Source organism: Ahaetulla prasina, chromosome 2 (assembly GCF_028640845.1).
Source record: "Ahaetulla prasina isolate Xishuangbanna chromosome 2, ASM2864084v1, whole genome shotgun sequence".
Classification (NCBI taxonomy): Eukaryota; Metazoa; Chordata; class Lepidosauria; order Squamata; family Colubridae; genus Ahaetulla; species Ahaetulla prasina.
The window spans coordinates 28,779,002-28,806,555 of record NC_080540.1 but is presented as its reverse complement, the minus strand read 5'-3'; the positions used below and the strand labels follow the sequence as shown (position 1 = coordinate 28,806,555).

Genomic DNA, 27,554 nt, shown 5'->3' with positions numbered 1-27,554 from the left:
GCTGCAAATGTGAGAAAAGGAAAGAGCCAGAGTGCAGTAGTCCAGCCAGTAAATTTATTTTTAAATTGATATATAAACAATAAATGCTCTGGGGATTCCTTCAAGCCAGTTTTTTTATCCTCGCTCTGGTCTGTTTTCATCTGTTAAAATCCACCTTTTCTACAGAGTACAATATGCCCTGTACATTTTTCTGTTTTATTTGTATCTGTGTTCTGTTGAAGTCGACTTTTTGTTCAGTTTTTCTGCTTGATCCTTCCTTGCGGGTTGAATCTTGAAGTTGATCTGATTTCAAAAGGTAGCAATACCTATAAACAACCATCAGAAATTGACCTCCTGAAGTGGGTTTATCCCCTACGTGAAATGAAATATGGAGCTCATGGGCCATGAAAACTGGGTCAGATAATGTCAGGGAATTGCACAGAAGGTGTCCAAATGAAGTCATAGATGCTGACACATATTTGTAGTTTTATATAAACATATTCTACCTCAATATATACAACAGACTAGATAGTTAGGTGGAGGCGCATCACCAGGTTAATTGCAGAACACGGGATACACAGAAGAAAAAGGAGGGAGAGAAACTCCCCCCTCAACACCTAGTCCTAGAGCAATCATTCGATTGCAGATTGCCTCACATAGGAGCCAGCACTCTTCAATCAACCACAATTGCATGTTCTGGCTCACTGCACAACCCCACTGCTCCAGCTACTAAACTTAAATAGCTTAACAGTGGAAAAAAGAATAAATTGAAAGAGACTGTGGGGGAATTACAACTAATAAGTTTTTTTCACCAAATTTTTATCATTTTTATTTTTATTATATAAAATACAAAGAAGAAAATAGGAAATTAAGCGGGGGGGGGAAGGGAGTGGGTAACATAACACACTCCAACCTCAACTTTTTGCTTTTACACATTAATATATAACTAGCCATTCCTATAACAACAAATTTTTCTAATCAACAAAACCAAGGTCAGTTTCATTTTTTCTTCACAACTACAAATTCAAAAAGTGAATATCCAAATAAGAACATATTTTCCTCTTTGAATAAAATAATCAATTTAACCATTCCTTCTTTATCTTCCTTGCTATGGAAATAATGTGTATTTCTATTTGTCCTTAGTAATCTTTGTGAACTGTCACCATTTTTATTTTTAGAAAATGCATTGTATTCTTTCAATTTCTTTGACCTTACTAGGAAAAAAAAGGGGGGGGGAACCTTTATTAATAAAAGTTTCTTTTTTAAAAAAGGGTTAGAGTTAGGGTTGTACTTCTGGCACCTTCGGAAGCATGGTCCATGGGCTCCATGGTCCCAGTCCAGTCTTTCCTCATCAGAAGGCTCAGGAGCCATACCTAGTTTGGAGGGGTGGCAAAGAAAAGGGGGACCACCTTGCAGGTTGCATCTCTCCTCCCTGACTTGGAAAACCCCCTCATCTGAAGACGGGGAGCAGAGGCAGCAAAGATCGTGCCATGAAGCCGGGGATAGTCTGAACATCTGACAGTGCTAGAGCAGAGAAAGTGAATGTTGTATGAACGGGGTTAAAGAATACTTCTAATTGCAATCTGAACCCAAGAAATCCAATGGGAATATATGTTTAGAAGGATTTGCTAATGGCGAATGAGCACTTTGAAAAAATACCGGAGAATTTAAGAAGAGAAAAATATTTTTAGAAAGAAAAAGAAAATTGAACTCTCAAAGTAAAAAGACGTGATATTGAAAAGACATTTTAAAATGCTGGAATTAGATCTTAAATTTTTTTTATTAATACTGCTCACTTACTGGATTTATAATTTAAAATAACTAAAATCAGATTTGTTAACAACACAGAGGCTGTAGCAAGTTGAAGGTAGAGCACCATCTGTTGCTAAAAGGAGAACTGCACAATCTCAGGAATAATCATGTATAAATCTCCAATGGTTTTAAAGTAAATAAATACTTGTAATTTATTTATTTTAAAACCATTGGAGATTTATACAATCAATAAGAACCTTAGCTAAGAGACTCCTGAACATTGCTGAATATATAGTGATTGGAAGAAGCGTGGATAACTCCTTGGTTCATTTAAATTGGATTGACTGCTTGACATTTAAAATTGTGATTTGGAACCTCTATTTTGAATCAACAATTTCTGGACAATTGGCCTAAAAGGAAATCTAGTAAGCAAAGGTGTAACGCAAGATGGAAGTGAACGAAGACAACGGAATGAAGCTGATATACCAAAACATTAAGAATTTTATAAAAGAACAATATAATGAGATGATGGAAATATTTGATCACATAGACCAAAAATTGGAAAACATGATACAAGGAACAATGTGCAAAAACCAGGACAATTAAGGAAAGAATGGAGCTACCAGAAAGGAGGAGAAAGCAGAACTGAGAAACCAGCAAGAAGACAACGTGGAAACATTATTAAAATCAATAGTGATTAAGGAATTAAAACAGGAGGAAAATACTTGAAAAGATTTAAAAGGGAATGGGAGAAACAGGAAGATAGCTGAAGAAACGAGATAAGAGGTTAGAACAGACATCTTTAAAACAAGACAGTGGGGAAAGGTAGAGAGGGGAGAAAAAGCTAGAATGTATAGTCAAAATATATTCACACACAGATGAAATAAAAGACTAAAAAAAATATGGGAGGCAACAACAAAAAAAGACTAAAAATTTGGATGCAGGTAAGAAATGATGGATAAAGGAAAAAGAAAGGGAAAGTAAAGTAAAAGATATTTCATGAAAGTATTTCAATAATGGGTATTAATATTAGAATTATAAGTTGGATAATTACTTTGTATGTAGTGTAATAGTTAAATATGTATAAAAATATGGTTAATAGTGAAATGCTAGAATTAAACAATAGGTGATCAGATAATGAAAGAATATATGTTAACACAAATATGTATATTAATTAGAATTTTATGGATTGGAGGATTGGAGAGAACATGAAAAGAGGAATGAAGAATTAAGTTTTAATTGAAAAACTAGAATTTGAATGATAGCATTATCAAAGCATAAAAATATGCTAGAATTAAATAATGGGTGATTAGATAATGAAAGAATGTACTGTAAAATACATGTGTGCTAATAGGGAACAGAAAAGAAATGTTATTATCATTTCTTTGAATATTATAGTGACAGAGGGGGAAAAAAAGTTAAAATAAATAGAAATAAGAGGGGAACTATATATATGTACCAATATATTAAGATATATGAAAGAATAAGAAGGTTTAGAACTGACGAGTGGCAGCAAAGGATATGAGCAATGAACAATGAAAATGAAAAGTAGTAATTGTGAGTAATAATATTATACCTGTTTTTATTGAAATGTACGATACTCCAGGTATCACACCATTCACGCATTGATATATATAAATAACTAAAATAAAAAAATTGAATAATAAAAATGTTTCTTAATAAGCTTCAAAGACTATAAAAGGAGTTTTCAAAATGTGTTGGGAAGTTCAAGGAATAATTGGCAACTGCTCAAAAACAAGCTGCCTTTCTGAGGCTGAACTCACTCCTCTAACAAAGAGAAATGGCAAGATTTCTTTAGCTAAACCTTAAGAGGAATGAAAAGAAAATGAGCATTATGTTTTGCAAATTAAAACAACTCTGCAGATTGAACTGCTTTCTGAATTTGATATATGTATACCATTTCTATTTCATATAGAGCAGGGGTGTCAAACTCATCTCATCCTGGCAGAGTCACGAAACATATTGGGACTTTCCCCCCTTCATTAAACCGGGCGTGGATGGGGCCTGCACATCTGGGCCACGGGCTTGACACCCCTGATATAGAGTCTTTAGGTAAATTAAGAGGGAAGTGAAGGAAGCCATCAGTCCTCCAATTGGAAAAGATAGTAAGATGGTGATCGGCAACAGGGAGGAAACTGAAGGGCTTAATTTCTATTTTCCATCTCTCTTTCCACAGGGAGAAGAAAAATGCAGGTCAAACTAGGAAAGGGAAGACCTGGCTGTTCTGAATGAATTCCAGTATTTCAGACCAAAAAGCTTATTCTGAAGCACCTTCCATGTATTTCTATGGTTTCTTCTATGGGCATTCTTTTATGAGAATTATGCATTTACATGACTTCTCCCATTTGAATCCTCTAATGTTGAGTCAGATAGGTTTCTACTGGAGGCCTTTCCACTTTGTTCATTTAGAAGGCTTCCTACCTGCATAGATCCTTTCATGATGAGTAAGATGTTCTTTCCCAGTAAAATTATTTTCACACCATGCATTTATATGGTGTGTGCATTCTTTCTTGAGTAAATGTCGTTAAAGCTTTCTAAACACTACACGCATTTATATGGTCTCTCCCTCAAGTGAATCCTTTTATGAGAATTAAGTGGTCCTCTTTGAGTAAAGCCTTTTCCGCATTCTGTGCATTTATATGGTCTCTCACCTGTATGGATTCTCTCATGATTAATAAGACCACTTTTCTGAGTAAACTGCTTTCCACACTCCATGCACCTGTATGGTCTCTCCCCAGTGTGGATTCTTTCATGACGAATAAGATCTCTGTTCCAGTTAAAGCTCTTTCCACACTCCAAGCATTTATATGGTCTTTCCCCTGTATGGGTCCTTTTATGAGAATAAAGATGTCCTGACCTAGCAAACAGCTTTCCACACACTGTGCATTTATATGGTTTCTCCCCTGTGTGAATTCTTTCATGACCAGTAAGACATCCTTTCCGAACAAACGTCTTTCCACACTCTAAGCATTTATATGGTCTCTCCCCTGTGTGGATCCTTTTATGAGTATTAAGATGTCCTTTCCAAGCAAAACTTTTTCCACACTCCATGCATTTATATGGTCTCTCCCCAGTGTGGATTCTCTTATGATGAATAAATTCTGCATTCCGACAAAAGCTTTTTCCACACTCCATGCATTTATACGGTCTTTCCCCGGTGTGAATTCTTTGGTGGACAGTAAGGCGCCACTTGTCAATAAAGCTCTTTCCACACTCCATGCATTTATACGGTTTATCTCCTGTATGGATCATTTGATGTCGAGTAAGGTCACCCTTGTCTAAAAAGCTCTTTCCACATTCCAGGCATTTATATGGTCTCTTCCCTGTGTGGATCCTTTTATGAGCATTAAGATATGCTGTTTGAGCAAAGTTTTTTCCACACTCTGTGCATTTATATGGTCTCTCCCCAGTGTGGGTCCTTTCATGATGAATTAGACCTCTGCCCCAATTAAAGCTTTTTCCACAGTCCAAGCATTTAAATAGTCTCTCCCCTATGTGGATTCTTTTATGAGCATTAAGTTGTGCTTTTTGAGCAAAGCTTTTTCCACACACTGTGCATTTATATGGTCTCTCCCCTGTATGGATTCTTTCATGATATATGAGATGACCTTTCTGCGTAAATTGCTTTGTACAGTCCATGCAATTGTATGGTCTCTCCCCAGTGTGGATCCTTTCATGAACAATGAGATGTCTTTTCTGAGTAAAGTACTTGCCACACTCTATGCATTTATATGGTCTCTCCCCAGTGTGGATCCGCTTATGACGAATAAGTTCTGAGTTCCAACGAAAGCTTTTTCCACACTCCAAGCATTTATACAATTTTTCCCCTGTATATATCATTTGATGGAAAGTAAGGTGACAATTGTCAATAAATCTCTTTCCATACTCCATGCATTTATATGGTCTCTCTCCTGTGTGGATCTTTTTATGACAAATAACCTCTGTTTTCTGACAAAAGCTTTTTCCATATTCTGGATATTTATATGGCCTCTCACTTGTGTGGCTCCTCCAATGGCAATGATTACTTTTGGTACTGAAGCTCTTTCCACATTGCATGCACAGTTTCATCTTTTTGCTTAGACGGAAATCCCTGTCATATTTTGCAAAAGTATGTAGTTTGTATTTTCTATTCAGTATTTTAAATAAAGTAAAAGAGAAGGAATGACTCTTTGCACACACTGCTCTTTGCAATGTCAGTAACCTCGGCTGTTTTTCTTTCTCATTTACCAGGCCATCACCTGCTTGGAAAAAAAAAACAGAAATTCTCATAAGAATTTTATAATGATGGCAAGGGGAGGGGGTTTGTCTCCCCGAATAAAAAATATACCTATCTGATCATCTGGCTTGGCACCAGCTATATGTCAAGCTAGGAGATGCTATGTGCAACTTGTTATCTAGGTGACTATAATGATATCCAAGGAATTTTACAGCCCTGAACCACTTAGGTTTACCTCCCACTTAAAACACCTTTCCCATTGAATGGAACTCAGAGCAAAGAGGATCCTTACACAGAGCAGCCATATTCCTGAAAAGTTCCAGCGTGACTTCCCTGCACAAGGCCTTCTGGCCAGAATCCAGCAGTGCCCACTCTTCTTCTGTAAAGTCCACAGCCACCTCCTCAAAGGGATCAGAGTCCTTGAAAGAAAAAGAAAATCTTCTCCAGTGGACAATCCTTTCTTATGGTTTTTTTCCCCTTATTTCCAAAAGAGAAAACAGAACTTTACAAGACCAGTTGGACATTTCCAATTGGACTGGCATAGGTTCTGCAGGTCCACACGGGGCTGGGAAGCCTGTTGTAAAGGCAGAAAACATGGTTTAGATGCATCCAAATTGTAGTATGGAAACACTTATGGAGCGCATACACACTGGCCTGGAATAACTCACCAAGGAGGTTTTGGGGAGAAGAATCCCCTGGCTCAGCAAAATAACATTTCTTAGAAAATAGAATAAACTTACTAGGAATTTTTTACGTGGGCTCTTTCAAAATGTTGGAAATGATCCTAGAAATCACAGATCATTTGACCAACGGTCTTATTGTTACAACCAGTTAGCATTGACTTAGGGGTATTTAAACAGACAACCTGTCCTTCATATGAGCCTTTTTTAAGTGGATATGTTGGCTTCTTTTTGAAACAATTTTTTTTACAGTTGCTATTGTTTTGCTTAATGGCCTTTATTTTTTAAACTTGTAGTCCAAAGTCTTTTGAAAAATATTCTAACATATCAATTACATTTCTTAATACAAGACTCTTCTGAATTGTCTTTCCTGTGCATCCACAGAACAGTTCTGAAGGTTGAATCAGTGAGACTTCACTGAATCATTCTATGGGGAGACCAGGTTCAAATGCATTTGGTTTTTGAAGTAGCTCATAAACAGAAGTTTAAACTACTCACGAGAAATCTACACTTACCTGGCAAGTTGTCCCCACTTGGATCCTTGAGAAAACCTCTTTAGGACTGGATGGATCCCCTCTTCCCTGAAGGTCTGCTGAGATCTCACCCACAAACGGCTCCTGCAACTGAAAGAACAGCCTGGTTTATCATCCACTTTCAGATGACGATAAAGGCGCTATTTCCCTTGCTTTACATTTACCCTGTCCATATACTTCCCCAACCTGTCAAAGTGAGAGAACTTGGGAAGTCCTGTTCTATGGGTGACTGTTATTTCTTGATAAATGCCAGCCACTTTTGTGAAACACTTCATTGCTTCTTTTTTTGTTTTTGTTTTATTCCAATCAGGAACTGGGTCTTCATTTCCTCCTCTTCACTTGACAGGTGTGTCTTTTTCCTGTTTGTGGATGTATTTATACCTGTTCTTCTTGTTTCAGGAGTATTTTCCTTTAGATTTGGGGACCTTTATTGAGGGATAGGATCATTCTCCCTTTTCTTTTTTGGAAGATTCTCTGTGCCTGTTGTAGTGCAGGACCACACCAGTCTGGCAGTTCAGGGAAAGACTTTGGAATGAACACAGGGATGCTTTTGGGAGTAAAATGTACTCTTTGAAAACACGATTGTCATTAAAAGGCAATTTCAATACTATATTATTTCCCACCATAAATTCCCGATCAGGTTTAACTTATAGTTACAAATATTTTAAGATAATTTTGAATATACAGAAAGGAAGAACTGAACCAGATAATTTCGATTGGAATGTGTGGGAAGCAAATCCCGCCCATTCGTCACACATTCTGCCTTCTGCAATTCAAAAGCACAAATCAGAATAGGCTCTAGTCTAGACAAAGATCAAAGAGCAATGGGAAACAACAAACATAAGTGTGCAACATTCCTCCTAATCGGACCATAACCTGGGATCACTTTTATCTTGAGATCTGTTTGGTGAAATAAGTAAATTGAGTCTGTCATTTGCACCTCTATAACTGTCTGGTTCGGTTCTGCAACCCAACAAGAAAAACACAGACTTCAGAGGATAATTAGAACTGCAGAAAAAATAATTGCTACCAACCTGCCTTCCATTGAGGACCTGTATACTGCACGAATCAAGAAGAGGGCCGTGAAAATATTTACAGACCCCTCGCATCCTGGACATAAACTGTTTCAACTCCTACTCTCAAAACGACGCTATAGAGCACCGCACACCAGAACAACTAGACACAAGAACAGTTTTTCCCCGAAGGCCATCACTTGCTAAACAAATAATTCCATCAACACTGTCAAACTATTTACTGAATCTGCACTACTATTAATCTTCCCATAGTTCCCATCACCAATCTCTTTCCATTTATGACTGTATGACTATAACTTGTTGCTGGCAATCCTTATGATTTATATTGATATACTGACCGTCAATTGTGTTGTAAATGTTGTAGCTTGATGAACGTATCTTTTCTTTTATGTACACATCTGCACCAAGACAAATTCCTTGTGTGTCCAATCACACTTGGCCAATAAAAATTCTATTCTATTCTATTCTATTCTAAATGGGCCTTTCTTCCAAAACTATCACTTTCAGTGAAAAAAATGGTAAAACACGTCTCAGCAGGGTGCCTCAACTGCAGCCATTTCTGTCATGATGCCTAACCAAATGTTTGCCCTAATCTCTTCTTAATGTCCTTGATTTCCTACAAAGTCTGTTACATATGTCAGCATCCCACAGAATTTTTACCACTATGAAACGGAAGCATTTGTCTGAAAATGCAATGAGTTCCAAAATATTAGGAATTACTGAAAATCTTCCGATGACGACTTCATCAATTGTGTTGTAAATGTTGTACCTTGATGAACGTATCTTTTCTTTTATGTACACTGACAGCATATGCACCAAGACAAATTCCTTGTGTGTCCAATCACACTTGGCCAATAAATTCTATTCTATTCATGGCTGCGATTTCTTACAAAGGCTGCGAAATACAGTAGCGTCCCACGGTGTACTTGTCTCACCTGCCACCCCTTTCCGGGCTGCGGGGCGGCTGGTGGGCCGAGGAGGCAGCCTTCGGCCAGGGCCACCGCCTGGGCGCAGCTCTCCGCCCCGCACTCCCTCAGCCAGCCCGACAGCTCCGGGGGCAGCAGGGCCAGCAGCTGCTCCAGCACCACCAGGTCCAGCATGTCGGCTTTGCTGCGCCGCTCGGGCCGCAGCCACCCCCGGCACAGCCCGTGCAGGCGGCTGCAGAGCGCCCGGGGCCCCTCGGCTTCCAGGGAGCGGCAGCTGCGGAACCGCCAGCGCTCAGCCTCGGAGCTGCGGGGCTCCTCGGGGAGGCCGCTCGGGCCGTCGCTGGACTCCCTGCTGCCGCCGACGCTCCCCGCCTGAAGGGCCGCTGCTGCTCCCGCCCCCAGAGACCCCCGGGCCTCCATTCGATCTCCGGCTTCAGCAGAGCCAGTACGGGGGAAAACTCGCTGAGGCCGCCTTCAGTCACGGTGGACCCGCCCCTTTCCCGGTTTCAGGGGAGAAAATGGAGCTCCGCTCCCTCAGAGTTTCTGAGGCGGAGAAGAGCAGCTGCGAGTCTCTCCCGCCAAAACTTCCCGCTCTCGCCAGGCCTCCCACAGACTCGGTGAGATATGACTGCTTCCTAGAGAGGCACAAGATTATTAATCCCTCGTGCTTTATTGCTCTTGACTAGAGCGTCTCATGAGGCAGCTACCGCCTCTCCTGTCCTCTGTTCAACATCCGGGCCTGGCAAAGGTCTTCTGCGCATGCTCTGTTCTGTGTCGGCCAAAGTCACGTGGTGGTGTATTCGGTTGGGGAATGGGAGGGGATGCGCGGATGAAGCCCCGGAGGCGGTGAAGCAGGGCAGGAATCGAGCAAAGCGCCTTTGAATGGAATCTAAGATTAACAGAGTTGGAAGGGACCTTGTTGGTCATCTAGCCCAACCCTCTGCCCAAGTAGGAGACCCTGCACCATTTCTAACAGATGGCAGTCCTGTCTATTCTTGAAAGCCTCCAGTGATGAAGCTCCCACAACTTCCGAAGGCAACTTCTGTTCCATGGGTTGTTATGTCAGAAAATTTCTCATTTCTAGGTTGAATCTTTCCTTGACCAGTTTCCATCCATTATTCCTTGTCTGGCCTTCAGGTGCCTTCGAAAATAGCTTGACCCCGTCCTCTTTGTGGCAACTTGGAAGACTGCTATCATGTCTCCCCTGGTCCTTCTCTTCACTAGACTAGCCATGCTCAGTTCCTGCAACCATTCTCTGTTTTAGCCTCCAGTCCCCTAATTATCCCGGTTGCTCTTCTCTGCACTACTTCTGAGCACCTGGGGTTTCTCTTTACTTCCCCGTAATTTATGTACTATATAATTATAATTATATATGTTATATATTATTAAATATGTAAGTAATAACTTTTCGGGATTTCTCCAAACCAGTTTGTCCTCTCTGTTGTCTGTATTAATGTGATGCTCAAAGGAATCTTTTTTTTTCTACAGTGCAATCTGCCCATTACGTTTGTAGTTTCTATTTCTGCTGTGGGAAGCCCCCCCCCCCACTCTAGAGAATGAAATATTTCGGGGAACATTAAAAGGTAAAATATATTTCCCCAAAGGAGAAATGAAGAAATATGGTCTTAGAGCCAGAAAGCAGCCCCAGATTTTAGTAGCTCCCAGTAGATTCTGTGCCCATTAAGACTATTCACAAACAAAACACCTTCACCTCTGGGGGAGCTCTGTTGAAATCTCCATGACTGACTACCATAAATGAAATGACAGCCTATTTCATGATCCACTTGCAAATGATTATAACCATGTTAGCGCTTATCTTTTTTTCCTCTCCACTTGTACTTCCCAACCCAAGTCAAAGTGAGAGAATTTGAGAACTCCTAATCTGTGTGGGTGGCTGCTGGATTTCTGGATAGAATGCCTGCCACTTTTGTGAAATACTATTTTTTTTTTGTTTGAATTTATATCCCGCCCTTCTCCGAAGACTCAGGGCGGCTTACAATGTGTCAAGCAATAGTCTTCATCCATTTGTATATTATATACAAAGTCAACTTATTGCCCCCAACAATCTGGGTCCTCATTTTACCTACCTTATAAAGGATGGAAGGCTGAGTCGACCTTGGGCCTGGTGGGACTTGAACTTGCAGTAATTGCAAGCAGCTGTATTAATAACAGACTGCATTAGTCTGTTGAGCCACCAGAGGCCCAGAGCTTCATTGCTTCTTTTGATATTTTTTTTTCCGTCAGGAGCTGCTGTTTAGCTCCTCCACTTCACTTGACAGGTGTGGCCTTTCCTTCTTTATCTTTTGCTACATATTTTTCCTTTAGATTTGGGGACCTTTTATCTCTGGAGGACAAGAGTCTTCAGTTTGGCATGGCTTTTATGTGCCCCTTGCAGTGGGGAAACCATCAAACTTAGCAGTTCAGGGAGAGACTTTGGGATGAACATTGAGATGCTTTTGGGAAGTCTAAAACACACCCCTTGAAAACTGCAACCACCATTAAAAGGCAATTTGAATACTTCATTCTTGCTCACCTCAAATCCCAAGTCAAATTTACCTTTTAGTTATAACATAACATAACATCAGAGTTGGAAGGGACCTTGGAGGCCTTCTAGTCCAACCCCCTGCCCAGGCAGGAAACCCTACACCATTTCAGACAAATGGTTATCCAACATTTTCTTAAAAATTTCCAGTGTTGGAGCATTCACAACTTCTGAAGGCAAGTCGTTCCACTTTATTTATTTATTTTATTTATTTATTTGATTTTTATACCGCCCTTCTCCCGAAGGACTCAGGGCAGTGTACAGGCAAGATAAAACCAACAATACAAATATACAGGTTAAAATACCATTTAAAAAACTTATTTAAAATTAGCCTGAAGTTAAAAATTACCGTCAATTAAAACCCCATTTAAAATTAAAAAAATTTCACTTTTAAAAATCCAGTTTAAGCCAGCCCCGCGCGAATAAAAAGATGTGTCTTCAGTTCGCGACGGAATGTCCGAAGGTCAGGTATTTGACGTAAACCCGGGGGAAGCTCGTTCCAGAGTGTGGGAGCCCCCACAGAGAAGGCCTTCCCCTGGGGGCCGCCAGCCGACATTGTTTGGCGGACGGCACCCTGAGAAGTCCCTCTCTATGGGAGCGTACGGGTCGGTGGGAGGCATGTGGTAACAGCAGGAGGTCCCGTAAGTATTATTACTTATTAATTATTACTACTAAAGTATTATTACTTATTATTACTTATTATTATTACTTATTAATTGTTCTGTCAGGAAATTTCTCCTTAGTTCTAAGTTGCTTCTTTCTTTGATCAGTTTTCACCCATTGCTTCTTGTTCTACCCTCAGGTGCTTTGGAGAACAGCCCAACTCCCTCTTCTTTGTGGCAGCCCCTGAGATATTGGAACACAGCTATCATGTCTCCCCTAGTCCTTCTTTTTGTTAAACTAGACATACCCAGTTCCTGCAACCGTTCTTCATGTTTTAGCCTCCAGTCTCCTAATCATCTTTGTTGCTCTTCTCTGCACTCTTTCTAGAGTCTCAACATCTTTTTTACATCGTGGCAACCAAAACTGGATGCAATATTCCAAGTGTGGCCTTACCAAGGCATTATAAAGTGGCACTAACACTTCACGTGATCTTGATTCTATCCCTCTGTTTATGCAGCCCAGAACTGTGTTGGCTTTTTTAACAGCTGCTGCACACTGCTGGCTCATATCTAAATGGTTATCCACTAGGACTCCAAGATCCCTCTCACAGGTACTACTATTGAGCAAGGTACCACATATACGGTACTGGTGCATTTTGTTTTTTTGGCCTAAATGTAGAACCTTACTTTTTTCACTGTTGAATTTAATTTTGTTAGATAGCGCCCAATGTTCAAGTCTGTCAAGATCTTTCTGTAATTTGAGCCTATCTTCTGGAGTGTTGGCTATTCCTGCCAGCTTGGTGTCATCTGCAAATTTGATGAGTTCCCCATCTATCCCCTCGTCCAAGTCATTGATGAAGATGTTGAAGAGTACTGGGCCTAAAACAGAGCCTTGGGGTACTCCACTGCATACTTCCCTCCATGTGGATGTAGTTCCGTTGAGGACTACACGTTGAGTGCGGTTGGTCAGCCAATTACGAATCCATCTGGTGGTGGTGCTGTCTAACCCACATTTTTCTACTTTATCTAGTAGTAGGTTATGATGTACTTTATCAAATGCTTTACTGAAGTCCAAGTAAATTATATCGACAGCATTCCTCTGGTCTACTAATTTTGTCATTTTGTCAAAGAATGCGATAAGATTAGTCTGGCATGATCTGTTTTTGACAAACCCATGTTCGCTTTTGGTTATTACTTTGTTTGCTTCTAGGTTTTCGGTGATTCGTTGCTTGATTATCTTTTCCAGAATCTTCCCCGGTATTGAGGTCAGACTGATAGGTCTGTAGTTTCCTGGATCTGTTTTTTTTTCCTTTTTTGAAGATGGGAACTACATCAACTCTTTTCCAGTCCTCTGGCAGCTCCCCTGTGCTCCAGGATCTTTGAAAGATATAGTTCAGTGGTTCTGAGATCACGTCTACCAGTTCCTTCAGAACCTTGGGGTGTAATCCATCCGGTCCTGGTGATTTGAACTCGTCTAGGGTAGACAGGTGTTCACTTACCATTTTCTTCCCTATTTTAACTTGTGTTTCTAATCTGTTTTTTGTAGTGCTTGTTTTTAACATGTTGGAAGAAGCTTTTTTTGTTATTTTTTACTTTTGTCGCTAGCCTTTGTTCATTGTGAGCCTTAGCTTTCCTCACTTCATCTTTACAGGCTCGGGCTATTTGCTGATATTCTGCCTTAGTTATTTGCCCCTCTTTCCACTTTTTATATTTGTCTTTTTTGTCTTTCAATTTGTCAGATAGTTCTTTATGCATCCATGCTGGTTTCTTTTGAGATCTACTATTTTTCTTCTTCATTGGTATTGTGTTAGACTGTGCTTTTATAATCTCACTTTTCAAAATTTCCCAAGCTTCTTGAGTTGTTTTAATAAGTTTTAATGTTATCTACAATACAGAAAGAATGAGCTGAACTAGAGGTGGACGTAAGATCAGAGTAGCCTCTAGACCAGCGGTTCTCAACCTGGGGTCGGGACCCCGTTGGGGGTCGAATGATGATTTGCCAGGGGTCGCCTAAGACCATTGGAAATATGGGAAGTATACTTGCGAGTTGAAGAATCGCGCTCCAATGGTTGACAAGCCAGCTGCAGGCTCTTCAAATCGCTAGCTGAATTCGGCTTCAAGCGCAATGAATTAAAAAAGAGAGAAATCTTTGCTCTGATGTCTCCCTCTCAAGCCAGTTGCAATCACTCCCAATCGCTAGCCTAATCTAGCTTCAGGCGCGATAAACTTAATAGGGGAGGACTCTCCGCTTTAATGCCTCCGTCCTCAAGGCAATCGCAAGCAGTTCAGATTGCTAGCCAATACAGCTTCAGGCACGATAAATTCAAAACGAAAATAATTTTACGGTTGGGGTCGCCACATCGTGGGGAATTGTATTAAAGGGGTCACCACATCATGGGGAATTGTATTAAAGGGGTCGCAGCACTATAAAGGTTGAGAACCACTGCTCTAGACTAAGGTCAAAGTGCAGTGGAAACAATAAATGTACTACTGTGCAACATTCCTCCTAATTTGAGCATAACCTAAGATGTCTTTAATCCTGAGATCTCATTGCTAAAGTAAGAAAATTGGCCTTTCGCCCAAGATTACCACCTTCAGTGAACAAATGCTAAACCATGTCTCAGGAAAGTCCCCTTTGAGCAAAACCTGCTCCACATTCTGTGGATTTATATGGTCTCTCTCCCCGTATGAACTCTTTCATGATTAGTAAGATCATTTTTCTGAGTAAATTGCTTTCCGCGTTCCATGTACTTGTATAGTCACTCCCCAGTGTGGGTCCTTTCATAACAAATAAGATCTTTGCTGCAGTTAAAACTTTTTCCACACTCCATGCATTTATACGATCTCAGCTCTGTGGATTTTCTCATGCAATTTAAGGTGTCCTTTCTGAGCAAAACTCTTTCCACATTCTGTACATTGAAATGGTTTCTCCCCTGTATGGATTCTTTCATGACTAATAAGACCACTTTTCTGAGTAAACGCTTTCCCACATTGTATACATTTATAAGGTCTCTCCCCAGTGTGGATTCTCTTATGACGAATAAGTTCTGAGTTCTGACAAAAGCTTTTTCCACACTCCACGCATTTATACGGTCTTTCTGCTGTGTGCATCCTTAGATGGAAAGTAAGGCGCCATTTGTCAATAAAGCTCTTTCCACACTCCAGGCATTTATGTGATTTGTCTCCTGTGTCAATCCTTTGATCATATGTAATATCACAACTCTCAGTGAATCTCTTTCCAAACTCCACGCAACTATATGTGTTTTCACTTGAGTGGCCCCTCTGATGGTGAGTCAGATTATGCCTTGTACGGAAGTCGCTTTGGTTATTTGAAGACTCTGCCCTTGGTAGTTTAAATAGCCGCTGCCACTTCTCATTCTCATTTTCCAGCCTATCACCATCACCTAGTTGGAAAAAAAAAAACCCAAGAAATTCTCATTAGAATTTAAAATGATGGCGAAGGGGGTAGTGGTGAAATCTGATCCGGCTTGCTACTTGTTCGCTGGCTGTGCATGCACTAGTAGTCCATGCGTGCGCATGCACAGTTCGCATCGAAACGTGCACTGGGCGCGCATGCACAGTATGCGCCAAAAGGAGGCTTGGGAAGGTAATTCGTTTTAATTCATTTTAAATCTGGCCACTTTATAATATGTTTGTTTTAATTTCTTTTAATATTGATATTGTGATTTTTTACTTGGCTGTACACCGCCCTGAGTCCTTCGGGAGAAGGGCGGTATAAAAATTGAATAAAATAAATAAATAAATAAATAAAGTAGAACATTAGGGGGGGGGAGGGAGATCAGCTGTGGTGTCGATCTTGGGAACCTTTTTTTTTTTCTGTTTAAAAACATTTTTTACTACCTATTCACCTGAACCAGTAGGAAAAAATACTTTAAAAAAGTTAAAAAAAAAAAAAAAGGCTTGGACGATCACGCAGTACAGTTGTGATTTGGGAACCTTTTTAAAGCATTTTTTACTACCGGTTCGGGAGAATAGATAGTAATAAAATGCTTTTAAAAAGTAAAAAAAAAGAAGGCTCAGACAATCACAGCTGTGCCATGCAATCATCCAAGCCTTTTAAAAAACTTTTTAAAAGCATTTTTTAACTACCTATTCGTCCAAACCGGTAGTAAAAAAAATGCTTAAAAGGTAAAAAAAAACTAAAAAAAAAAATTCCCACAATTGCGTGTTGCACAGCTGATCGTCGGAACTTTTTTTTTTTTTTTTACATTTTTTTACTACTGGTTTGGCAAACCTATAGCATTTTTTACTGCCATTTCAGACGAACCAGCCCTAACCGATAGCATTTCACCCCTGGAAGGGAGTTATTTCCCACTCAAAAATATGCCCATTTGAGTATCAGGTTGGTATCAGCAATTTGTCAAGCCAGGAGATGCTGATTTAAAATTATTATCAATGATACTCTTAATGATATCCAAGAGATTTTTCAGCCCTGAACCATATTACCGTATATACTCGAGTATAAGCCGACCCGAATATAAGCCAAGGTACCTAATTTTACCACAAAAAACTGGGAAAAACTATTGACTCGAGTATAAGCCTAGGGTGGGAAATGAGGCAGCTACTGGTCAATGTAAAAAATAAAGATAGAGCCAAGTAAAATAACATGAATATTTATTTGAACGAAAAACAATAAAAGTGCAAAAGGGGGTTCCCAAAAAGAATATGGTATCAAAAATACAGTATCTTTAAAAGTAACAGCAACCAAGCTAACGAGAGCTAAAATCCCTCAAAACTGGAGTTCTCCTCCTCATCATCTGTTTGTCCAAACAGAGCTTCAGCTACTTCAGCTTCTGTGATGTTATCCGCATATACGTTGTCGTCATCACTGAGTTCACAGTCGTCATCATCACTGCTGTCACTCTCATACAATGCGCTGTCTTCACTGCCATCCATAGCATTACTAATGCCACATTTCTTGAAGGCACGTTGCACCATGTCCTCTGGAATATCTTCCCATGCATCACGAACCCACTGTGCTATTAGTTCTATGTCTGGCTTTCTCAGATTTCCAACTTTTGTCAGACGAGCTTGACCAGATGTCATCCATTCATGCCACATCCTTCGCACACGGTCCTTGAAAGGTTTATTTAAACTGACATCTAGGGGCTGCAATACAGATGTAAGCCCACCTGGAATAACGGCCAAAGTGACTTGAGATGACTTTGCCAATTTTTTTATGTCATCAGATGTGGGCTCTGAACATATCCCAAACTAACAGTGATGGTTTTTTCTTTAAGGCTGCTCCTGGTCGTCCGTTCCAAATTTCTTCCAGCCATTTTTTTGTTCCATCTTCATCCATCCAGCCTTTAACATGTGCACGCACTGTAATTCGTGGCGGGAATTTTACCTTTTTAGGCAAGGTCTTTCTTTTAAAAATAATAACAGGCCTCAGCTTGGTTCCATTAGCCAAACATGACAGAACGACTGTGAAATGGTTTTTTTCATTTCCTGTGGTTCTTAGTAAAATTGTTTTGTCTCCCAAACTTGCCACAGTTCTGTTGCTTGGAAGATCAAAGGTCATAGGCGTTTCATCCATATTTCCAATATCTTGAAGGTCATAGTTATGGATCCTTCTTTGTTTTATGATGAATGAATGGAATGACATCACTTTTTCATCAAGGTCTTTTGGCAGCTTCTGTGCAATCTTTGTTCTTTGCCGCAAACATAGGCCAAACCTATTCATGAAGCGGGTACACCATCCTGCTGATGCAACAAATTTTTCAGTGCCTGGTACTTTAAATTTTTCTTCTTTAGCCATTTGAAGGGCATGTAAGCGAATTCCCATACGTGTTACACAGTAACCATTTTGACGACACTCCATAACCCATTTATGCAATTCAGTCTCTAGAGCCCCATATGAAGTCGTTAAACCACGTCGAGCTTTTTTTGCCTTTGGAAGCTTTTCCAAGTCAGCTTTCATTTTCCGCCACTCCCTTACTTGTTTTTTGTCAACACAAAATTCCCTACTTGCAATACTGTTATTGCTTTCTTCTGCTCTTGACACAACGTTAAGTTTGAAAGCAGCTCAGATGACTCATGCTTTTGTTTTGATGGTCCAGGATTAGAAGTACCGGTACCAATATTGGGATCCATTTCTAACAGGAAAATTCAGTACATTAGGCAGTGGACAGTACGTTCGATCGCCAGTGGACAGTACGTTCGTTAGACAGTGGACAGTACATTAGGCACTGGACAGTATATTCCAACTTAGCACAACCACCTTACATGGGCAACACAACTATCATGTTAAATAAAAATACCTGTAATAGAGCACGTTTTAATTTTTTACTTTTCCCTTCCTCGTGGCTCAATCTGCTGAATTAACAGGGGCTATGTGTGTGTTTTCAGTTAGAGGCAGGCACATGCACACAGAGGAGGAGCTTGTGTCTCTGAGTGATGTGCCAGCCTCCTTAACGCTGTGTGTGACACTGTCCAGGCTGTGCTGCTGCGGGCTCGAGGGGGGGGGCAACTCAGCTCATATGGCAGGCTGCAACAAGGGGAGCCGGGACTACAACTAACTCTGCAAGGGGAGCCGAGACTACAACGGGGGGAGCCAGCACTTCAGATACAGGTACCTCTGCGGGGGGGGGGGATGATGTTCGGCGCTCATTTTTATTATCTCCTGGGGGGGATGTATATTCGGCACTTGTTTACATGTCGGCGCTTGCTACAACTACCTCTGCGGGCGGCAGGTGACAGCTCACCCGCCGCTCGCACAGGCAGAGCGCACACCATAGCAATGCCCAGCACATCACTGCAAAGGTTTCCATAACCGCGGCCACGGTTATGGAAACCTTAGCTTTAGAAGCAGCGCCCCCTGCTGGATATCTATCAAAAATACAGTATCTTTTAAAAGTACATCGAGACGTAGACTCGAGTATAAGCCGAGGGGGGCCACTTTTCAGCACAAAAAACGTGCTGAAAAACTCGGCTTATACTCGAGTATATACGGTACCTATTCGTCCAAACCGGTAGTAAAAAAATGCTTAAAAGGTAAAAAAAAAAGTAAAAACAAAATTCCCACGATTGCTTGTTGCACAGCTGATCGTCGGAACTTTTTTTTTTTTTACATTTTTTTACTACTGGTTTGGCAAACCTATAGCATTTTTTACTGCCAGTTCAGACGAACCAGCCCTAACTGATAGCATTTCACCCCTGGAAGGGAGTTATTTCCCACTCAAAAATATGCCCATTTGAGTATCAGGTTGGTATCAGCAATTTGTCAAGCCAGGAGATGCTGATTTAAAATTATTATCAATGATACTCTTAATGATATCCAAGAGATTTTTCAGCCCTGAACCATATTAAGCCTTTGTGCTGTTAGATCAATCTGCTGAGGCATTTCCATCTAAGGCCTTTCACAATGCTATAGTGAGCATTTTTGCCAAGGTCCTTGTTGTTTTTTAGAAGAGTGGCTGTGAGGACAACTTTGGACAAAATTGTCCATGAAGTGGCTCAGCTGGTTTATGATCTAGAGGTTCTGGCAGTTAAAAGGAAAACAAAGGGAAGTGTATGGGACATTTGCACATGCGGGTGTTCAGTGGACATTAGCTACATTGTGATCCTGATTTTCCTGAGATCAGGAAAGATTTTACAGAACTCATTAGAGTTCTCACCATCTCAATTATGCAATTGAGTGCATGTATCTTCCCTGTTTAATTCCCACTTAAAACACCTTTCCTAATCAACAGAACCCGGAGCAAAGAGGATCCTTACCCAAAGCAGCCATATTCATAGTAACCTCCAGCATGACTTCTCTGCACAAGGCCTTCTGGCTAGAATCCAGCAGTGACCACTCCTCCTCTGTAAAGTCCACAGCCACCTCCTCAAAGAGATCAGAGTCCTAGAAAGAAAAAAATATCTCCCCTATATGGCAGTCCTCTCTTATGTCTTCTTTCTTAATTCCAAAAGAGAAAAGAGAAAAGCTTTGCAAGAGACCAAATGGACATTTTCTTCTAGGAAAGATACAAACACCCTGCAAGTGCACATAGGGGTCCCAGGGTGGGAAGCCCCCCCCCCTCCTCCATGCTGCATTTTTAAAGGCACAAAATATGGCTTAGAGTGATGCATCCAAGTTGTAGAATGGCACTGCTTGGGGACCCCACTCCCCTAGCCTGGAACAATTCACCAAAAAGGGCCTCTGGTGGCTCAGACTGCTAAGACAGTCTGTTATTAACAGCAGCTGCTTGCAATTACTGCAGGTTCAAGTCCCACTAGGCCCAAGGTTGACTCAGCCTTCCATCCTTTATAAGGTAGGTAAAATGAGGACCCAGATTGTTGGGGGCAATAAGTTGACTTTGTATATAATATACAAAAATGGATGAAGACTATTGCTTGACATAGTGTAAGCCGCCCTGAGTCTTCGGAGAAGGGCTGGATATAAATGCAAATTTAAAAAAAAAGATTTTGCACAGAGGAATCCTCTAGGCGTAACTCTCTGGCCCAGTAAAACACAAATTTCTTAGAAAACAGGACGTAACTATTAGAAATTCTTGATCTGCCCTATTTCAAAATGTTGTACGTGATCCTGAAAATATCAAGTCACTTTACCATCAGTCTTGCCATTAAATCTTCTCAGCTTTGACTTACAGGTTTATATGAGAAATTTAGTTTAGTTTAGTTTACTTTATTGTCATTGCACATGGTACAACGAAATTAAATGCCTTCTTCAGTGTACATTATAACTATAAAAATAAAAACACAAGCATACATCCTTTACGTTCTATATAATTGAAACTGAAAACCCAATGTTGCACTATACTGTAGAATTCAATATGGTTATTGCCCTGGGATAGAAGCTGTTTTTCAGCGTATTTGTCCTTGTTTTTATTATCCTGTACCATCTGCCAAATGGTAATAGTTCAAAAAATAGGTGCCCAGGATGAGTTGGATCTTTAAGAATGTTTTGAACTTTCTTAACTTAGCGGGAGCTATAAAGCTCTTCCAAAGAGGGGAGAGGGCAAGCGATGATCTTCTGGGCAATGACGTTGATCCTCTGGAGTGCTGCAATTGGCAAACCATACACAGATGCAGTAAGTTAAAATATTCTCTATGGTGCAGCGATAGAAGGCCACCAGCAGTTTTTCATTAAGTTGTTGTTTACTGAGAAGTCTCAGGGCGGAGTATAATCTCTTCTGGGTCCTTTTGACCAGTGCTGCAATGTGAGTGCCCCAGGTCAGGTCTTCTTTTATAACACCCAGAAACTTAAAACTGGCCACTTGCTCCGCTCGGTCTCCATTGATAAGCAAGGGCTGGATGTCTGATCTATTCCTTCTACCGTATAGTCCACTATAAGCTCCTTGGTCTTATTTGTGTTAAGGACCAAGTTATTGTCTCCACACCACGAAAGCAACCATTCCATGGTTTAGTTTCAAATTTGTCCACCTGTAATTTATTTTTAAATGGATATATTGGGCTATTACCAGTGGTGAGATTCAGCCAGTTCACACCCCTTCAGGAGAACCGGTTGTTAACTTTGTGAGCAGTTTGACAAACTGGTTGTTGGAAGAAATCATTAGGGTAGAGAACCAGTTGTTAAATTACTTGAATCCCACCACTGGCTATTATTGAAGCAATTTATAGGATGGGATAGGATGGGATGGGATGGGATAGAATAGAATAACAAGAGTTAGAATGGACCTTGGAGGTCTTCTAATCCAACTTCCCGCTTAGGCAGGAAACCCTATACCATTTCAGACAAATGGTTATCCAATCTTTTCTTAAAAACTTCCAGTGTTAGATCATTTACAACTTCTGGAGACAAGTTGTTCCACTGATTAATTGTTCTAACTGTCAGGAAATTTCTCGTTAGTTCTAAGTTGCTTCTCTCCTTGATTAGTTTCTACCCACTGCTTCTAGTCCTCTCACTCAGACACTTTGGAGAATAGCTTGACTCCCTCTTCTTTGTGGCAGCCCTGATATATTGGAACACTGCTATCATGTCACCCCTAGTCCTTCTTTTCATCAAACTGAGCATACTCAATTCCAGCAACCATTCTTTATGTTCTAGCCTCCAGTCCCCTAATCATCTTTGTTGCTGTTCTCTGCACTCTTTCTAGAGTCTCAACATCTTTTTTACATTGTGGCGACCAAAACTAGATGCACTATTCCAAGTGTGGCCTTACCAAGGCATTATAAAGTGGTATTAACACTTCACGTGATCTTGATTTCTATCCCTCTGTTAATGCAGCCTCGAACTGTGTTGGTTTTCTGGCAGCTGAAGCACACTACAGCTGCCAAAATACCAATTTTTGTTCACTTGCTTCATGTTTTTAATTTTTTAACTGCTTTCCCCAAGTCTTTTCAAAACTGTTAAACTGTTCCAAAATATAAGTTACATTTCCTAATACAAGACTCTTGTGAATTGTCCTTTGTTTGCATTCCTAGAACTATCTTCAAAGTTAAATCATTAAGGCTCACTGGGTCATTCTGTGGGGACACCAGGTTCAAATTCACATAGACTCGGCATTTGGTTTTCAAAGAAGCTCATGAATGAATGAAGCTCATGAACTTTTCAGAAGAAATCTACACTTACTTGGCAAGGTGGCCCCAGTTGGATCCTCCTGAAAAGAAGCTCTTTAGAATCATTAGATGGATCTCCTCTTCCTTGGAGCTCTGCTGAGATCTCCTCAATTAACGGCTCCTGCAACTGAAAAAAAAGCCTGATTTATGATCCACTTTCAAATGACTTTAACCATGTTTTTCTTCTCCACATGTATTTTTCCAATTCAAATCAAAATGATAGAACTTGAGAAACTCCTACTCTGTGAGTTGCTGTTATTTCTGAATAAACACCTGCCACTTTTGTGAGTTGCTTTTTTATTTCCTATTTTCCTTCTGAACAGGAGCTGTTTATCTATCTCCTTCCCTTTACTTGACAACAATGGCCTTTCCGTCTTTGTGAATGTATTTATGTGTTTTTATGTCTATTCTATCCATGAGGAGACCACCAACCTGGAAGTTCAGAAGGAGATCTTGGAATATACACCAAGGTGTCTTTGAGAGTAAAATCCACGCCCTGAAACATTGAGACTCTCATTAAAAGCTATTTGGATACTTCCTTCTTTCTAAAAAGTTCCCAGTCAGGTTTAACTTTTAGTGATAAATATTTTAAGATAATTTTGAATATATAGAAAAGAAAAGCAGAACTAGGGAGAATCTCTGCTGCAATGGAGTGCAACCTTTCGGCAGATTTCATCAATAAATCACTTTTGCAAAATGATTCTGAAGGATATCCACCTTTAATGAATGATATACTCTCCATATCAAAGCAAAGGGACATGCAGAGTGCAGTAATATCCTAAGGTAGACTAAAAGCATGACGTGACACAAATTGGGAATAGATGAAAATAGAATTAGTAACAGTAATGAAAATCATGTCTGGAACTTCAATAACCAAAAACTGTCAGCAGACAGACCATTCGCTAAACCATAATGTAAACACTGCTTTTTTGACATGTTAATATCAGGAAGAATCTTGAGAAAGCTAAGTTTAATAGCTTATCAATACAGTCCAGGGAAACAATGCTGTATAATTGCATAAGCCATTTTATCTTGCTCTCATATTGTTTCAAATGGGAAGGTCCATATGTATTTAACCTGAAAAATAGGTTTGTTTAGAGGGTCTCTCCTATCATTTCTAAAGGATTATGAATAAATTATACTTTGTTGTTTCTCTCTGCAAGTTTTGTTTTTTTCTTCAGACACCATTTTTTTCAAACATTATCCGATGTACAACGGAAAGTCTGTTTAGAACTGTCTGCAGTGAAAAGTCTACAGTGGGGTATTACAAAAATCCGTCTCAGGCCCACTACTCTTCAATATCTTCATAAATGATTTAGATGAGGGAATAGCAGGGGAACTCATCAAATTTGTAGATGACATTAAGCTGGCAGGAATAGCCAACTCCCCAGAAATAAACTGAGGATACAAAATGGTCTTGTCAGACTTGAACAATCCAGAAAATGAAATTTAATGGAGAGAAAAGCAAAGTTTTACACTTAGGCAGGAAAACCATAGATACAAGTACAGATTAGGCAAAACCTGGCTCAAAAACCTTAACTGTCAGAAGGACTGTAGAGTCCTAGTAGACAGTCACTTAAATATGAGCTGGCAGTCTGTGGCAACAGCCAAAAAAGCTAATAAAATCCTTGGTTGTATAAACAGAAGCATAGAATCAAAATTACGTGAACAATTAGTTTACAATTAGTTTATAAAACCTCAGTAAGGCTACACCTTGAATACTGCATTCAGGTTTGGTTACCACATTACAAAGATGTTGAGAGACTGGACAGCTACCGTATTTGTCTGAAATGGTTTTCTGTATGAACAAGGGGGTTACACAAGAAGACTCTCAAGTCCCTTCCCACTCTATATGGAAGAATCCAGGAAATACAAGACTTGTGTTAAGTATCTAATAATCATACAATATTTCTGCTTACATCAGTTGGGAAAAACACATAGGCTTGGGATCTGCATCTATACTAATTTTACTGAAACTAAGCAATGTAAAAAATGGATAACTATATTCAAATTGTGATTTTGAAAAGTATTTTACTGACGAGCTGAAGGAGCTTCTTTGAGGAGAAGTGAAATGTCTTCAAAGAAAAACCAGACCACCAGTTGGTGACCGCTGGACTAGAGAAGTGATCCAATTTGATATAGAAACATGTTTTGATGGGTGGACGGGTGAGATTTTGAGCAACAGCTATTACTAGATAGAGGAGCCCTCTTGGATTCACTCTGAGTCCCTGGTTTGGGAATCCTGACTGGAAGAAACATTTATCAGCCCTCCTAGGTAGACAAGAAGAGGGACAAAGAATATTCGCTCTGTCTGTAAGACCACATTAATAATATCTTTTTTCTCTCTCTCATTGTACTCACTGGAATACTAGGAAGGGTTTTTATGACATTTCCTCCCCCACCCCCACTTCCATGGGGGAAAGGAGGTATCTTTTGCATTATGGTTGCCCAGTCCATGACAAACTATGTGGGAAAATAGAATGTGCTAATACCGTCCTACGAAGTTATTCCCACATACTATTACACCATCCCAACACTGAGATGTTGTCTGGATGTCTTTTCTCTGTGATTATCTGTAAAGAAGAGAAACAAGAGGCGTAGAAGAGAATGAAAGTCCCTCACCTGCCGCCCCTTTCCGGCCTCCGGAGCAAGTGCGGGGCCGAGGAGGCAGCCTTCGGCCAGGGCCACCGCCTGGGCGCAGCTCTCCGCCCCGCACTCCCTCAGCCAGCCCGACAGCTCCGGGGGCAGCAGGGCCAGCAGCTGCTCCAGCACCACCAGGTCCAGCATCTCGGCTTTGCTGCGCCGCTCGGGCCGCAGCCACCCCCGGCACAGCCCGTGCAGGCGGCTGCAAAGCGCCCGGGGCCCCTCGGCTTCCAGGGAGCGGCAGCTGCGGAACCGCCAGCGCTCAGCCTCGGAGCTGCGGGGCTCCTCGGGGAGGCCGCTCGGGCCGTCGCTGGACTCCCTGCTGCCGCCGACGCTCCCCGCCTGAAGGGCCGCTGCTGCTCCCGCCCCCAGAGACCCCCGGGCCTCCATTCGATCTCCGGCTTCAGCAGAGCCAGTACGGGGGAAAACTCGCTGAGGCCGCCTTCAGTCACGGTGGACCCGCCCCTTTCCCGGTTTCAGGGGAGAGAATGGAGCTCCGCTCCCTCAGAGTTTCTGAGGCGGAGAAGAGCAGCTGCGAGTCGCTCCCGCCAAAATTTCCCGCGCTCGCCAGGCCTCCCACAGACTCGGTGAGATATGACTGCTTCCTAGAGAGGCACAAGATTATAATCCCTCGTGCTTTATTGCTCTTGACTAGAGCGTCTCATAAAGCAGCTACCGCCTCTCCTGTCCTCTGTTCAACATCCGGGCCCGACAAAGATCTTCTGCGCATGCTCTCTTCTGTGTCGGCCAAAGTCACGTGGTGGTGGAGTATTCGGTTGGGGAATGGGAGGGGATGCGCGGATGAAGCCCCGGAGGCGGTGAAGCAGGGCAGGAATCGAGCAAAGCGCCTTTGAATGGAATCTAAGATTGTTAACAGAGTTGGAAGGGACCTTGTTGGTCATCTAGCCCAACCCTCTGCCCAAGTAGGAGACCCTGCACCATTTCTAACAGATGGCAGTCCTGTCTATTCTTGAAAGCCTCCAGTGATGAAGCTCCCACAACTTCCGAAGGCAACTTCTGTTCCATGGGTTGTTATGTCAGAAAATTTCTCATTTCTAGGTTGAATCTTTCCTTGACCAGTTCCATCCATTATTCCTTGTCTGGCCTTCAGGTGCCTTCGAAAATAATTTGACCCGCTCGTCTTTGTGGCAACCCCTCAAATATTAGAAGACTGCTATCATGTCTCCCCTGGTCCTTCTCTTCACTAGACTAGCCATGCTCAGTTCCTGCAACCATTCTGTTTTAGCCTCCAGTCCCCTAATTATCCCGGTTGCTCTTCTCTGCACTACTTCTGAGCACCTGGGGTTTCTCTTTACTTTCCCGTAATTTATGTACTATGTATTATGTACAGCCTGAATGTAATTTTAAATTGGGATTTTTAAAAAGGGGTTTAAATGAGGTTTTAAATTTGTATTTAAAAGTTAGAGCATCAATTGAATTTAACTATCTATTCTTTAGCTGTTTTTTATCTATTATATGTTTTCTGTTGTTTTTTGTCTGTGAACTGCCCTGAGTCCTTCGGGAGATGGGCGGTATACAAATATAATAAATAATAATAATAATAATTAAATATGTAAGCAATAACTTTTCGGGATTTCTCCAAACCGGTTTGCCCCCTCTGTTGTCTGTATTAATGTGATGCTCAAAGGAATCCTTTTTTTCCTACAGAGTGCAATCTGCCCGTTACGTTTTTAGTTTCTATTTCTGCTGTGGGAAGCCCCCCCCCCCCCCCCCCCCGAGAATGAAATATTTCGGGGAACATTAAAAGGTAAAATATATTTCCCCAAAGGAGAAATGAAGAAATATGGTCTCAGAGCCAGAAAGCAGCCCCAGATTTTAGTAGCTCCCAGCAGATTCTGTGCCCATTAAGACTATTCACAAACAAAACACCTTCACCTCTGGGGGAGCTCTGTTGAAATCTCCATGCGTGACTACCATAAATGAAATGACAGCCTATTTCATGATCCACTTGCAAATGATTATAACCATGTTAGTTCGCTTATCGTTTTTTCCTCTCCACTTGTACTTCCCAACCCAAGTCAAAGTGAGAGAATTTGAGAACTCCTAATCTGTGTGGGTGG

The 27,554-nt window shown here is 41.0% G+C and overlaps 2 protein-coding genes across 2 annotated transcripts; both read right to left on the bottom strand.

The window, feature by feature from the left end:
• Nucleotides 1–237: 237 nt before the first annotated feature.
• Nucleotides 238–13,693, bottom strand: LOC131190456 (zinc finger protein 678-like). Its single transcript, XM_058167779.1, has 5 exons — nucleotides 9,151–13,693; nucleotides 7,164–7,271; nucleotides 6,261–6,387; nucleotides 1,989–5,990; nucleotides 238–1,908 (listed from the first exon to the last, which is right to left on the bottom strand). Exons 1-4 carry the CDS (start codon nucleotides 9,559–9,561, stop codon nucleotides 4,294–4,296), a joined length of 2,343 nt encoding a protein of 780 aa, XP_058023762.1. The 5' UTR covers nucleotides 9,562–13,693; the 3' UTR covers nucleotides 238–1,908; nucleotides 1,989–4,293.
• A 140-nt stretch (nucleotides 13,694–13,833) lies between these two features.
• LOC131191781 (zinc finger protein 197-like) lies at nucleotides 13,834–26,981 on the bottom strand. The gene is made up of 4 exons (XM_058170243.1): nucleotides 25,453–26,981; nucleotides 22,844–22,957; nucleotides 20,026–20,152; nucleotides 13,834–15,689 (listed from the first exon to the last, which is right to left on the bottom strand). Exons 1-4 carry the CDS (start codon nucleotides 25,861–25,863, stop codon nucleotides 15,121–15,123), a joined length of 1,221 nt encoding a protein of 406 aa, XP_058026226.1. The 5' UTR covers nucleotides 25,864–26,981; the 3' UTR covers nucleotides 13,834–15,120.
• Nucleotides 26,982–27,554: the final 573 nt, after the last annotated feature.

What these genes read in the sequence shown, in the direction of transcription:
- LOC131190456 (XM_058167779.1), bottom strand. Translation starts at nt 9,561, where the DNA reads ATGGAGGCCCGGGGGTCTCTGGGGGCGGGAGCAGCAGCGGCCCTTCAG. An exon ending in AGCCCGGAAAGGGGTGGCAG is followed by an intron (nt 7,272 to 9,150) that starts GTGAGACAAGTA and finishes CTGTTCTTTCAG; the next exon opens with TTGCAGGAGCCGTTTGTGGG. An exon ending in AAGTGGGGACAACTTGCCAG is followed by an intron (nt 6,388 to 7,163) that starts GTAAGTGTAGAT and finishes TTTTCTTTCAAG; the next exon opens with GACTCTGATCCCTTTGAGGA.
- LOC131191781 (XM_058170243.1), bottom strand. Translation starts at nt 25,863, where the DNA reads ATGGAGGCCCGGGGGTCTCTGGGGGCGGGAGCAGCAGCGGCCCTTCAG. An exon ending in AACTGGGGCCACCTTGCCAA is followed by an intron (nt 20,153 to 22,843) that starts GTAAGTGTAGAT and finishes TTTTCTTTCTAG; the next exon opens with GACTCTGATCTCTTTGAGGA. An exon ending in TATGAATATGGCTGCTTTGG is followed by an intron (nt 15,690 to 20,025) that starts GTAAGGATCCTC and finishes TTTTCCAACTAG; the next exon opens with GTGATGGTGATAGGCTGGAA.